The 14977-nt window shown below is 44.6% G+C and overlaps 1 protein-coding gene across 1 annotated transcript in view; it reads right to left on the reverse strand.

The window, feature by feature from the left end:
- Positions 1–10414: 10414 nt before the first annotated feature.
- Positions 10415–14977, reverse strand: part of LOC115821684 (potassium/sodium hyperpolarization-activated cyclic nucleotide-gated channel 2) — a 17961-nt gene continuing 13398 nt past the window's right edge. The window contains exons 4-8 of the mRNA XM_030785487.1: positions 14859–14977; positions 14133–14279; positions 13258–13498; positions 12785–12949; positions 10415–12621 (exon numbers count right to left, since the gene is read on the reverse strand). The exon at positions 14859–14977 is cut by the window's right edge and continues 100 nt beyond it. Coding sequence (XP_030641347.1) covers positions 10415–12621; positions 12785–12949; positions 13258–13498; positions 14133–14279; positions 14859–14977 — 2879 coding nt within the window. The remainder of the gene's footprint in view (positions 12622–12784; positions 12950–13257; positions 13499–14132; positions 14280–14858) is intronic.

Here is a 14977-nt window from a genome sequence, read left to right on the forward strand (position 1 = left end):
GTGTGATCAGGGGGAATTTTGTCTACGTCCACATGCCCTGAATAACACACTTACAGGAACACAATGAGCGAACAACTGTGTGTGTGTGTGTACGTGTGTGTCTGTGTGTGTGAATGGGGGAGTATTTTGTGTAGGTGTATAGCATGTGTGTTATCGTGAGAAAGCATATACGACAGAATACCTCAAGTGTGTGTACAGTAAGTGTGTTAGGGCAAGACAGAAAGAGAGAGAGACTGAGAGCGAGGGAGAGAGAGAGAGAGAGAGAGAGAGAGAGAGAGAGTGCGTGTGAGTGCCTGTGAGCGTGCGTGTGTGTGTGTATTGTCACCACTGCAGCAACAACTTGTAAGTCTTGTTTGTAAAGGGTCTTTGTAAAAAGACAGATGAAGGCCTGTGAAAATGCTGCAACACTTTTGTTCTATTTCTATCTCTTTATCTCACACACACACACACACACACACACACACACGTACACACACACACAGACAGAAACAGACAGAGGCACAGACACAGGCACGGACAGACAGACACACGCAAGAGGTCACAAGGTGAGTTAAACGGATGAAAGCTGGTCTCCACGGCGACCTTGGCCTTACCTCCAGTCCATAAAAACTCCCTGTCTGAAGAGTCTATGTGCCCTGTCTCTCTCTCTGTCTGTCTGTCTGTGTTTGATGGCGCTGCAGTGAGATGCTCCTGTGGATGGGGGGGGAGAGAGAGAGAGAGAGAGAGAGGTTTAATTTGAAGTTTTAAGTACTTCATGAATGATAAAGGCATGTTTCAGGTTTTTAGTAAACAGTGGTTGATGATTATTAATGTCTGATAATACGTTTAGACAGATATTCAAGGAGACGAATAGTGAAACACCCAGAGCATCCAGGCATCACTTGTTGACGATATGTCAGCAGACCAGGAGTACAAATATAACCACAGCTACGAGCAGAGAATCCAGATGAGAGAGAAAGAGAAAGAAGAGAGAGAGAGAGAGAGAGATAATAAAATAAACCAGAAACCTCAGTGTTGGGTATTATGCACCTTACAAAAAGCTACATGCAAATTCTGTGCGCTCACAACAACAGCATGTGGGAAGAAACCCGTTGATGACCCCTCTGCAAAACTCTCAAAGAAATCTCTCTCTGATCTTTAAGCCCAGCTTCCCTGTGTTAAATGTACACCTCTTATACAAAGGCTTAGAACTGGTTTTCACAGTTTGTTATTGCTACTACACTGCTTCACCTCTGAAATATGGTCAAAACTAAATAAGTAAAAAAAAAAAAAAGAAAAAAGAAAAAGAAAACGAAAACAAACCAACAAAAACTAAAGTAACAGCCAGAACGGGACCGTATAGGAACATGAAACGTTCGTAAACACGCCACAGTTCTTTCTCTGGGTGAACTCTCCCTTGGCTCCTTGGACTGGACAGAACATTTCAAATCAGATGTGCAGGTATTCATCAGATATTTCAGATATTTTACTTCACTTCTAACTCGTGAAATTGTAAAAATTACCGTGATTTTTCCCACTTTATTCTTTGTAATTTGAGTATCGAGAGGTGGGGTAAAACAGTGCTCACGCTCATGGAAATACGGACTATAAACAACGAACACGGACACACAGCTCACTTCTAAAGAATATGATACCTGGAATAATTCAGATTTTAAGACATCCTTGACCCTAAAGGCCGAGCCCACAACGCCAGATAAATTTAATTCAAACTAAAGCAGTTGTACAGTTTTCTTTTTAACGACCATGTTTCAGAGAAGGTGTGTTGTCAGCTGATGCACGAGGAAGGCGAGTAACTGAGCTCGAGGGACTTGCAGAGAAGCAACTGGTGGAGTCAAGTAAATTACACCAGTAATGAAGTTACTATGACGACGACGAGAGAGAGAGGGAGAGACCTAACTGCTATGAAACATGTTGTCTTGAGCAATTCTGTCGGTGCAATTTGGAAAGAGAGAGAGAGAGAGAGAGAGAGAGAGAGAGCAAAGTGAATCGCGGGTTTCCTCAACTTGGCTTATTTCGTCATTTATCGAAGGTGAACAGGAATACACGTGGTCATTAATTTTTCATGAAGAGCCTCCGTACGTGGGATGTTTCGTTCCTCACGTAAATATATGAATATGGTCCGAACAGTAAGTTGAATTAGCAGACCGTGACTACACCATACTATATGAATATCGTTTATTATTATTCAGATATATTTTGTTTAGTTTAGTACTCCCCGAATATCATTTTCACTTCACCTAAGCGCTACGTTCCTGCGGACGTTTAAGACAGTCGGGATAACCCCGTCCAGTCGAGCGAGTTCAGCCGGTCCGTCTGAACTCTTCTAGGCAAGTCAGCAACATTTCAGACAGAGGAAGTAACGCTGTCAACCCGCAGTTCTTTTCATTTGAGTGGGTAACAGAAAACCTCATCTTAACGACTGACAGCCGTTATTTTCACGTCCCCATAAAACGTCTTTAAAACACTTCACTAGCGCAAATTTTATAACACCGGGGTTTTTTTTTAAAGGGAACGCCGAATGTTTAGTTGAATAAATGTGTAGGCAAGGAGACAACTGAATTCTTTAGCCCTGTTGATATAATCTATCCTATAGGGTTGCGAGAGGACGGCTAAGTGCGTGAGAGCAATTTTGGTTTTGGATGTCAAGCCGGTGCTTCGTGCTATAATTAGCAGGCAGGCTATACAGAGGTCTACCCAGCCTCGCTCACCTGTCTGCCAATTGCACAGGTAACACACACGTACACACACGCACACACACACACACACACACACACATACACAACGAGCCGTGCAAACATGACACATGCATCCTCTCTCCGTCTCTTGAGACAAATTTGAGGAAATACTTTATCACACAGAGAAGCCCGAAGTTGTCTCGTCATACTGAATAAAAACAGCCATGAATAAATAGGAAGAAAATATTGCACACACGTCACACGGGAGTTACCGAATACCCATGACGTGGTTAGTCCTCCCGTGACCCCGGTTAGAAGTTAAGAGGGAGGGGGAGTTTGTGATGGAAGCGAGTGATTACGTATAAAAAAATATGGCAAGACAACGATTGCCTGGGAATCCCAACACACAAAATGAAGTAAATGTATCAGTTTGTATCAGAGTCGAAGACGAAAGAAAAACGGGTTTACCTGAGCGTCGGTGAGTGTGTGTGTCACCTGAGTCAGCTTGCTTCGTCCCACCTGACCGGCTCACACTTCCTGGATTCTGACTTGTATATACCACCCCAACGCGCCCCCCTCCTGTCACTCCCCTAGGGAGCACCTTTCACCGCGGCGCGCTCAGTCCACGGTCCCCGATCCTACTTATAGGCAAATACGTTTGTTTTTTTCCCCCCTAAAAGACTCTGATCGTATCCTGCACAACTGTCCCTCACCGTTTTGCCGTCGCTGCTTTGAGATCCCCCCCCCCTTCGCTCTCTCTCTCTCTCTCTCTCTCTCTCTCTCACTTGCTCCACGCAGACCGACCGCCGGTTCCTTGGGTAGCTCTCGTGCCCCCCCTCCCTCCTCCTATCTGTCTTCTCTTGCCCACTCCTAACTCCCGGCTCTTCCTTATACCGACAACCAGGAAGCGGCTTGCCCTACTTAGACCACGCCGCGGATTGGCTCTGACCGGTTACGGAGGGTTGATGGGGTGGGGAGGGCAATCGGGGGGTCGGCTACTGTACGATAGGCCAGCGCCGGTGTCTGTCGCTCCATCGAGGGAGGGGGCATTTGTGTGCGTGTTTGAGCGTGTGTCTGTGTTTCCCCGTGTGTGTATGTGTCTGCTAAGGACTAGACAATGCGAATAGTTTGGACTCGTAGGCGTCGGATACAAACTTAAGGTGGGAAGACATACGAAATTTTGTTAAGGACAATTTAAAAAAAAAAAAAAATACGCCTCAGGCGTCGAGGCAGTGCGACAGTCAGAGCGAATTTCCTTATTGAAATTCCCTCTTACAAAGCGTCTACTGTCACTATGCGGGGACTGCCTTCTTCTTCTTCTTCTTCTTCTTCTTCTTCTTCTTCTTCTCTCGCTCTCTCTCTCTCTCTCTCCTAGAAACGTGTTTACAAGATGCATTATTTGCTAATCAAATGGGAGGTGATGGGAGAGTTAGCTGTGTCGGCACAACCACCACTGTCACCCCCTCCTCACACACACACACACACACACACACACAGTCCCCGAGTTCGCACGCACGCACACACACACACACACACACACACACTCACACTCACATGCCCCAAGACAGGCAAAAAAATCCTCCTGCGTATTTAAGAGCTGCCTATGCAGAAGCCAAAGCCGCTTAAGAGGGTAATGGCTTCAACAACAGCAATAATATTAATAATAATAATAATAATAATAATAATAATAATAATAATAATAGTCACAATCATCATCATAACCATAATAATCATAATCATAATAATAGGTTTTGACGAGCGTGTGTCTTTAGTGTGTATAAGTGACCAGGTACAGGTTGTAACTTTACGGTGACCGTAGTCTTTTCCAGTGGCTAATGCACTCCTGCATAACTACAGTTTGCTCTTATAGTCATTCATGGAGCAGAGAGGACTAAAAATAGTCAGTTTGATTCATTTGCTTAAATGTCACTGAGAGAAACAGGTACCCCTCCCACACAAAGACCCTTTTAGTGCTACTGTGTGTGTGTGTGCGTGTGTGTGTGTGTGTGTGTTGTTTTTAGTCTCCCTCTGGTATTTTTCTGCTGAGGTAGACAGACAGACACACACACAGAGAAAGAGTCACAATGTAAAAACAGCGGTGATGGTAAAAGGAGGACGTCCATACTGTAACAATGATTCATCTTTTCCCAAAACATGGGGAGATAAAGAACATGATCGCTGGGTTATGATTAAGATGGTCTGAGAACAGAGAGAAGAAACAGAGAGAGAAGAAATGGGAGGACTGGATGTGTGTATAAGGGGGTAGATGGTGTTAGAATGAGGTTAGCGCCTGACAGTTTTGCACCCCTCACTGTCTTTTCTAGAACGCTCCCACACATACACACACACACACACACACACACACGCACAGAGATACACTTCCTGTTTGAAGTGGTTAAGAGAGCAGAGCTGCAGGAATCACCACAGACTCTTTCAAAGTCTCTGTGTGTGTGTTTATGTGTGTGTGTGTGTGTGTGTGTGTGTGTTATGCCTGTCTGTTTGGTAAGAAAAGGAGGAGGGTCGTGTGTGTGTGTATGTGTATGTGTGTGTGTGTAGTTATAACACAGTGCGGTCACACCCTCCCAATACCTACCCACCGGGCTTAAAATCTCAGCTTCTGTGTGCTGCTATTTCTGCTACTGTTTGTAAAGTCTACGTTCTTGCGTAAACGATAATATCTACAACCACTTATGGTAGGTTATGTCTGCTTTGATAAACTCAGCCAGTTTGTATACTCAGTCATGACTGCTTCTGTAAACTCTACAAACTCCTAGAATCTCCTATGCCAGGTTATAACCATCACTGTAAAGTCTATGACTTACTATGGACAGTTACTACTGTTAACAGGTTTGCCATGACTTCTGTGAAATTCATGAGCTTCTATGCAAGGTTTTAACAGTTGATGTAAATCCTACAAGCTCCTGGGCAGGGTTGTCACTATTAGGAACTCCTAACAGGAAACATACGACCATCTAAGCAAAGTTATAACCATGACGCCCAAACTGGGTTTTAACCTCCGTTCTAAATTCTACGACCTGTTTAGCAAGGTAGCGTAAGGTTCAGAGAAAGATTTGTTTAATGACAAATAGGCTGCGTAACGTTCTGTGCATAACCTGCTAGAACCTTCCACGCTGCATTTGTCGACGAGTTCTTGGGTAGTTTCGTGACGGCGGGAGAATTAGACTCCTACTGTACACTGCTTTTTTTTTTTTTTTTTTTTTTTTTCCACAGCTGGCTTAATGCTGTATGAGAAGGCAACTTTCATGTTCTGGGGCCACAAACATTTACTGTTCACTCAAGAATCTCAACAAACCTTTGGTGCCCCCATTAAAGTGCGTATACACTCTCTGGTGTGGTAATGTTTTGGTTGACATAAACAGGCTTGGAAATTTTAGATCAGCCAATGTCCTCATTTAACATTAAAATTTAACAATTTAACAGTACCTTACGTTTTTGTTTGTTTATGAAGATTAAGATTGGGAGCAGGTTTCAAACTTTTTTTAAAAAAAAAAAAAAGGAAAGAAATGAAAAGAAAAGAAAGAAAGAAAGAAAGAAAGAAAGAAAGAAAGAAAGACAGAAAATATATTGGATTTCTTTTGTCTTGTTTAAGGTGAGCGTGTCCTCAGGTAAACCTTTTTTTTTTTCTTGTAAAGATAAAAAGTTGCTAAATAAACTTGTGCGTTATCTTTAGAGTAATTTACATGGCTGCTCAGACATCCTGTCGATAAGCTCCATGAGTGTGAGATACTCCGCCTGTCAGCATTGCACATCATCGGCTCACTCTTTCTCTCTTTCCCTCTCTTTCTCTCTCTCTCTCTCTCTCTCTCCCTCTCTCTCTCTCTCTTTCTGTCTCTTTCTCGGTCTGCTTTTCTTTCTTTCTGTCTTGCTTTCTTTCTTTATCTCTCTCATTTTATATATGAAACAGGTCCAACATTTGGTCTGGGGCCAGAATTTGCAGCTGAACCGTGTTCTCTGTGCTAACTGAAGAATCACATTTTAAATATGACAGAGTTTTTGGTTTGGACCCTCTGAGACATCCACGGTGGACTACCTGGGCGAGTTTAACCTTGGGCTTAAGACAGCTCTTGGGTTAATTGACCCTGAGTTTAAAAAACCTGGATGCTTCATCAATAGACTATAAGACAGATTTGACTACCTGTTAGCAGCCTTCTCAAAAAGCCCTCATTCAAAAGAAAGTTGAGATCAGTTTGATGAATTTTTATTTTACTGGGTTGTTTGTGAGGCACAATTTGAGATTGTTGGTAATTTTCTTTTCTCAGCGGTCTATATCTACTCTATATCTACTCTAATTAATCATTAAGACTCTAAAAATCTTAAAATACTTTTATACGATCCTAGAATGACTGTGCATCAGCTGAGGCTTTAAGACCAAGGCCTTCCGTCAGATAATCTGCAACGACATCAATATCATTTCCACAAGCGCGGCCTCAAAACTGCGACACGAAACGCTAGTCAAAGGGCGATCTTTTTTTTTTTTTGTAATTTTTTACTGAGATCTCTGCTTTTCCACATTTATTCTGAACTGTTTTAAATGTACAAGTATATATTTATATATATGTATATGGCATTGTATAAGCGATGTGGTAACAGGCAACTTTGTGTCAGTCTCCCCTAAAAACAAAGTTTTGAGTTAATGTGATGTTGTGTCCCACCTTGTGGTGAAGAGTGGTATAGGTCTTAGAGGCTATGTGTTGGTTTAGCCATTATAGGGCAACAATACGGTATATTGGCAACTTACTATTACTTTAACACAAATAATTCAAAATTTGGATATACTGAGATATAGTTAGGAAGCATAAAAGGTATTAGGCTTTTGTCCTCAGACCTCATTTTGTTCAAAAAGACTGTTAAATAAATGAACAAATGAAAGAAAGAAAGAAAGAAAGAAAGAAGGAAAGAAAGAAAGAAAGAAAGAAAGAAAGAAAAAAAAGAAACGGTATGTGTGTGCGTGCGCCTGTGCCCTGTTTGTCAGATCAAAGAAAAAGAGTTTGGCTAACGCAAAAATCAATGTCCAGATTTTTGGCTCCAGGATATGGCGCCCTCACCCTGTGTCAGTTCACATGAGGAGCTTTTGGTTCTAAGGACTAGAGAGGACAGGGTGGGTCAGTGGGACTTTGGGGCATCACGGTGAACGGTACAGCTGAGAACTATCATTGTACGAAACCTTTTCCATCTCTCTCTCTCTTTCTCTCTCTCTCTCACAGACACACACACACACACACACACACACACACAGAGCCTCCTCAGAGCCACAGGATTGAATAATAATCATAGGTAACTTTAGGTTTAATTAAATTATGAGAGGTCAGTTCATGAATGCATAAAGAAAGCCTGAACTCCGTCAAATGAATCCCGCAAATAACATGAGAGTATGAGTGATGCATAACTATACAACTTCAATGCTCTTGAAGACTGATGAGGAGAAAAAATTTCCAAAAGCCAAAGGCTATATGCAATTACATAAATCACCAGGATTATTTTCATCCGGATGAAGGTCAAAAGCCTTTTGAGTGCCCCTCTGCCAGGGAGGAGTTTAGCCTGGCACACCCTGACCCCGCGCCCATCTTAGCAGACATTCTGTCTGTTATTTGAATAGAGAAAGAGAGAGAGAGAGACAGAGAGAGAGAGAGATGACCAGTGATTCCTATACTGGTATTTCCCAGAGAAGTACTAGAAGAGCGTTCATGACAATTTTTATAATGAAATATGATAACATAACGATACAAACACACATACCGATGAAGGAGGTTTCAATAAAGTGTTAAGAGCCAGAATCTTGTTCAGTGACAACAACAGCAGTAAAATGATCCTAAATTTGCTTTTATTCTTAGTCTCATCAAAATCACTTTTTCATCGTGGTTCATCCTGCAGTCATCATCATCATCATCATTATCATCATCATCATTACATTGTCTATGTTATTATTATAATGTTAGGCTATTATTTACTCCTTTTTTGCTCAAAAGCTAAAGCTGTGATAACAAGTAAAAATAAAACATTTGGTCCTTAAATGTACAGTCTAGGCAACATGGTATTGGGGATTTAAAAAAACAAACAAACAAAAAAAAAACACCATTTTGCTATTTTGCACACGACATCAAAGGACAGCACAGGACATAACACAGGACAGGAAAGGAGGAGAGATAGAGAGAGAGAGAGAGACAGAGACAGAGGGAAAGAAAGGAATGAGGGAAGCAAGGGAGAAGTGAGTGTGTGTGTGTGTTGTCTCTGTGTGCAGGTCACGGGACGGCAGGAGCTACAAAAGCTGTTTGCGAGATGAAAGCTGACCAGACGAACAGAGATGAATGACCTTAAAAAACATAAGGTGTGTGTGTGTGCGCGTGTGTTTGTATGGCACAAACACACACACACAAAGAGATAGAGAGAGAGAGAGAGACAGAGAGGGAGAGAGAGAAAGAGAGAGAGAGAGAGCTAAGTGGAACTAAAGCACTGTACAGTCACTGTGGAGGAGGGAGCAATTTAAGTGCAACACGAATAATAAACACAATTCATTTACAGTAGTCAGTGTGAATAGTGGAACGTCAGAGCTGCATTTAACCCATTAACTAAACACCAAACACCTGAGACGACAAACTACGAGTGGATTGCTCCTAATTACTTTGATCAATATTATTACTGATAATCAATATTATTTTCTTTTTTCTTTCCTTTTTTTTTTTTTACACAGTTATTTCAGTATTACTTTTTTTCAGTGATGATAATCATAGTTATTTTTATTATTATTATTATGACAAAATGTTACACTTTGGTGAATCAAGAGGAGACAAGAAGGGTTAGAACTGGAAGTCAGCAGGGTACCCTCTGATTTTACCTTCCTTCGACCAAATCGTCATCCTGATTATCATCCTGATCATCATCATCATCATCATCTTCTCATCTTAGACCCCCCCCCCTCCCCCGGCGGTTCTATAATCTGTTAAAACAGGATATATAGTCTTTGGGCCCCTGGTAACCCTGTGCATACATCATTTCAGTCCACCAAGACCAATATTTCTAAATTCCACTACTAGACTCACACAGGACTGCATACGTTTAGTGCAAATCCAGCACTAAAACATCTGACGCAAACACTCGAGGAATTATTGAGTGGTTGATTATGAGAATTGAGTGTGTCGACTTTTAAGAAAAATGGGGAAATCCTGGGGGGTCTCTCACACTCAAATTAGGGAAACGCAGCTTCTGGGAAACGATTTTTTTTTGGGGGGGGGAAAGTACGCCTGGTAACCCTCTTAATATAAAAGACGCTGACAGCAATGATCCATCATCAGAGTAGGCCAGCATGCCTTCTGATCAGCTACATTGTGCTCAGGATTTTTGTCCAAGCTCTGCTTCAACGAAACCTGCGTCAGCTCATCAAAGCCCCGAAGAGCATCTCAACAGCTGAAACCAGGCGTGCTAGACTACAGCAAGAACGTAATCCTGTAGAGGAGCTGTCAGAAGGGCATGGTCTCACTGTAGTTGGCTAATTAAAAAAAAACGAAACAGAGAAAGAGAGTGTGGAAATAAGAGATACTGTTACCCCGAGGGTCTGACTGGCCACGACTGATAAAACCCGGCTCTGTGCTATAATCTCTTTCCAGTCCTGAACCCCTCACTTGCTCCAACAATCAATGACATGACGCATAGGCTTTAAACCGAATGTTAAGATTTGACCCTCTCCGTCCCGATGTTCGGATTCTCTCGCCTAGCTTTCATCTTCACATGTTGGCATGCAGTTTTTGTCTCAGTGACTCTGAGTCTTTCCGAGCTGAGGGGAGTTCTGGGTCTTTGTTGGCCCCTTTAGATGCGGCGGAAGGGGCGGGAGCACACGTTTTGGAGGTGGAATGGGTTGTTGGGGTCATGGGAGCTGACGAAACTGGGATGGAAGCAGGGGTAGATGTTGGAATGGAAGTGGGTTTTGGGTGTAAAGCAGCTGTAGTTTGCTTTGTGGAAGAAGGAGCAAGAATTGGTGTGGAGGTGATGGAGGCTGGATTAGGAGATGTAGAAGCTGGAGTTGCAGTTGGAGTTGAGGTTTGAGTAGGGGTTGGTGTTTGGATCTGGGTTGAAGATGGTGTTAAACTTGACTTTGCAGTTTGGGTCTGAGTAAGTGCTGGATTTTGAATGGGGGTTTGAGCTGGTGTTTGAATGGGAGTTGGGGCTGGGGTTTGACCGGGTGTAGTCGTTGGTGTTTGGGTAGGGGTTGGTGTTTGGATGGGTGTAGGAGCAGGGGTTTGAATGGGGGTTGGAACCGGGCTAGGGCTAAGTGTTGGGGTTTGTGTAGGAGTTGGAGACAAGATTGGGGTTTGGCTGGGGGTAGGACTTGGGCTGGTGCCGCACAGAGGTGAGGGGGGTGGAGGTGTTTGGGAAAGTTTGGAGCGAGGGCTTTGAGGGAGAGAGGGACCAACAGCTGAAGGTGGAGGGGAGGCAGTGAACGAGAGAGAGGAGGCAGAAGGGAAAGATGGAGATGTGGGTGAAGGCTTTGTGCTTTGGGATTGAGGAGGAGCCAGAGGGGTGGAGCCTGAACTCAGTGGTGGTGTTGAGGTGGAAGGGGGAGGGGAGGATGAGCGGGAGGGTGGCGTTGGACTAGGACTGGGTTTTGGGCGCTGGCTCTGGGGGACACCTGGGCCAGATGCCGCAGGGGTGAGGGCAGGGGAGGGGGAAGCAGAGGAAAGAGGAGTCTGTTTTGGGGGTGATGTGGATGAGATATGGGATGCAGGGACAGGCGTTGCTGGGGGGGTCTGGGACAGCTGTGAAGACAGAGGCAGAGGGGCGTGAGCGTGGAGGGGTTGTGTTTGTGCCATCGGAGTATTTGAGCTCAGAACACCTGCACTACCGCCTCTTGCAAGTTGCCCCGACGACACAAGAAAAGGCGCCGGTAGCAGGTTTCCCCCAGAGGCCTTTCGGAGCAGAGGTGGATGCGGCTGTACACCTACCCAGCTACGGTGAGGGAGAGAGGGCTGCGAAGCAGAGAGAAGCCTGGCCTCTCGGGTCAGTCGGCCCAACGCTGGAAGGCCTTGGGTGCTGCCTCCGCCTACGTGACGGAGTAAAGCTTCCTTTGCTCCTTGTTGGCTGCCAACAATGCTGTGCCCTTCAGCAGGAAGTGCCGCCACTGTGGAGGAAGGTGCCTGGACTTTGTGGAGTGGTGGTGTAGTAGCTCCGCCCACTGCCGCACCACTGACTCCCATGGTTTCTGTCTGGAGGCGGAGACTGTTGTGTAGTGTTCTACCGGCTTGCAAAGGTGTAGGTACTGAAGATGCAGGAGTAGAGGGAGTTTTAGCTACTCCACTCCCTCCTATGCCTCCTGTGAGAGGAGCACCTCCTACTGTAGGTGGCCCCACTGTAGAAGGGGAGGGTGCTGGGGTCATGGACGCAGGAACTCCTCGAGGCGGAAGTCCACCCACCACACCCATGGGGGAGCCGACAGACTGGCGGGGATGCAGGATTGGGGGTCGAGGGGGGGAGAGGGGACAAGAGGAAGGGGATGGTGAAATTGGGAGGGGCGAGGGTAGAAAGACTGCAGCCCCAAGAGCATGCTGCTGCTGCAGCTGCTGCTGCAACTGCTGCTGTTGCTGTTGCTGATGCATTAGTGCGATGGCCACGTTGGTGGTGGCAGCGGCTGTCTGTAAGGGTGCGTGGACTAACGGTGCCCAGATGACGGGTCGGGGACGGGGCGAGATGGTGCCCCCGCTGCTAGTTCGGTTGCCTGCGGCGATGTCCTGCATAGTGGGCATACTGTCATGTTTGACAATCTGCTGTACCAAGACGCTGTCGCAAGAGCCCAGACCTCCGATGCCTGCACTTCCAGCTCCGCCTGCTCCTCCTCCTCCTCCCCCACGGCTACCGCCCCCTGCTCCTCGACCAACGCTGCTCCCTGCTACTGAGCCACCTTGTGATGTTTTACGCAATAGGATGGAGTTCTTCTTACCTAAAAGATGGAGAGAAAGAAAAGGGTGTTAGGAAAGGACAGGGAGGCACAATAGAAACGAGTTTGCAACAAGTTCAGGAAATGACCAGACAACATTTGCACATCAAGCACGGTCATACAATGAATTGGATGGGGGATGACCACATTAGGAGAAAGGCATTACCAATTCGGTCTAGCCGGTCAACAGCCACGGTCTCAAAGGCTCTTCTCATCATTGGGTGCTCCTCAAGGACCTCGTTAAAGCTGTCAACACTCAGGGAATACAGCCGGCAGTACGTGTCAGCCCTGACACTCGCCGTCCGTCTACCGCGAGTCAACAAACAGATCTCTGAGAAAGACAGAGAAATTATGCACTCAAAGTCTGCATGTATCATCCAGTCAGGGATCTAACCAATCCTCACCTTTGTGTCTGGCCACCATACCTAAGCAAACTTACACCAGAGATCCACAAGTAATTCAACTGCACACTCAATATTGTTCAATCCTTAAAACTTATCTTTTTAACCAACCCCGATCTCTACAGGTAAAACATTCAGGACACTAAACCACATTAAGCCAAGCCAAGCCAAGCCAAACAGATTCCACTGTGTCTTATCCTGGACAATCCAAACCAAAACAGACCAAATCAAACCTTACCTCCAAAATATGACCCATCACTGAGCTTGGTCTCCTTGTTGCCACGGGTGAGAACGCTGACACGTCCGTGTTGGATGAAGTACATCTTGCGGCCAACTGTTCCCTCACGGATGATGAAGTCAGATGGCTGGAATACCTCAAACTTAAGCTTTGTCAACACCGCTGTTACAAAGTTGGGGTCAGCGTTGGCAAAGAGAGGCATGTTGGCCACCAGACTGCGGCAGTTGAAACTTACGATTTCCTGTTCAGCAGAGGAAATAGAAGATCAGATAATGGGACTGAGAAGAAAGAAAAAAGTGTCAGAATAGCAAATCTGAAGAGATCTGTTTTCACAATGTTTGAGGTTTGATGAAAATATAATTGGAAGAACTTGTTACAAATAGAAGGTTTCAAAAGACAACAGAGGCAAAGCACTTGCCACTGAAAAGAGCATTAGTATATGAAACTACTGCATGTTAAAACATAGCCTTGGACTTGAGAGGAGAGGACAGAGACAACATGCAATTACACAGGAGACTACAATTTAGAGGACAGAGAGTAAAAAAAGAAAAGGGGAGGTGTACTAACTGGCTGGGGAAAAATATATATGTGTGTGTGTGTGCGTGCGTGTGTGTATGTGTATATATATATATATATATATATATATATATATATATATATATATATATGATGTGTGTCTGATTGTTTGGATTTGCAAAGTGATTTTTTAATCAGTAACGGACTCCCTTGAGAAATAATCAGTTCTATCTTGCCCAGTTTCTCCAACTTCAACAGACTGACATGCAATTATACAAGCATGTCAACCTGTCAGAGTGTGGCTAAGGGGATAATTGTGAGTGTGTGTGAGAGAGAGAGAGAGGGGGAGAGAGACAGACCTCCTTCAGCGGCTCACTCAGCTCTCCCAGAATGTTGTCCTCATCAAACATCTTGCCCTGGTAACGATGTTCGTAATACTCATGAATCTTTTGCCTCATATCAGCAGGGAGCTTATGGAAGGACATGTACTGCTCCACCTGCTTGTACTGCAGCAGACAAGACAAAACAATCACAGATAACCTGATTACAACAAGACCGGACAAAATACTGCAGCAACAACAACAAAAAAAAAACAGACCGTCTGACTGGTTGACGGACCACAACTGTGGTCTTTAAGGAGGGTCGTCTGATTGCAAGAGTCTAAAGATGATTTTCAATAACCAGACATAAGACAACGATTTCAGATAACTCGATTACTACACAACAGGCAGAAAGATTGATTTCAGGAGCTCAATCATGTCATGGGAATGATAAAAAAAAAAAAAAAATACAAAAAGCTCAATGTATCATAATAAGACTAAACAGGAAAAATTGATTACAGATGGCTTGATGAATAACCTAATTATGGCTGAAAGGATATACAAGCCGAAAAGTGGATGCGGATATGTATATGCATAAAGTATCTGCACAGACAAATGAATACATTACACACTGGCAGTTGGACGAAAAGTGCAACCGCGCTCGGAAAAAAGCCCGAACAACAAATCACAGGATGTTTTTCCGCTCGAGCGGAGGAAGCATAAAGCGGTCGATGGACGGATAAAACCAGAGACAGTCGCAGGTACCTTCTCCTGGTACTGCCGTCGAGAGGAATCGAGGGACTGGATGAGGGCGGTGGCGTGCCCGATGAACATGGCGTAGCAGGTAGCGCCCACGATCATGCTCAGCATGGTTAGCCAAACGT

This window comes from Chanos chanos, chromosome 9 (assembly GCF_902362185.1).
Source record: "Chanos chanos chromosome 9, fChaCha1.1, whole genome shotgun sequence".
NCBI lineage: Eukaryota > Metazoa > Chordata > Actinopteri > Gonorynchiformes > Chanidae > Chanos > Chanos chanos.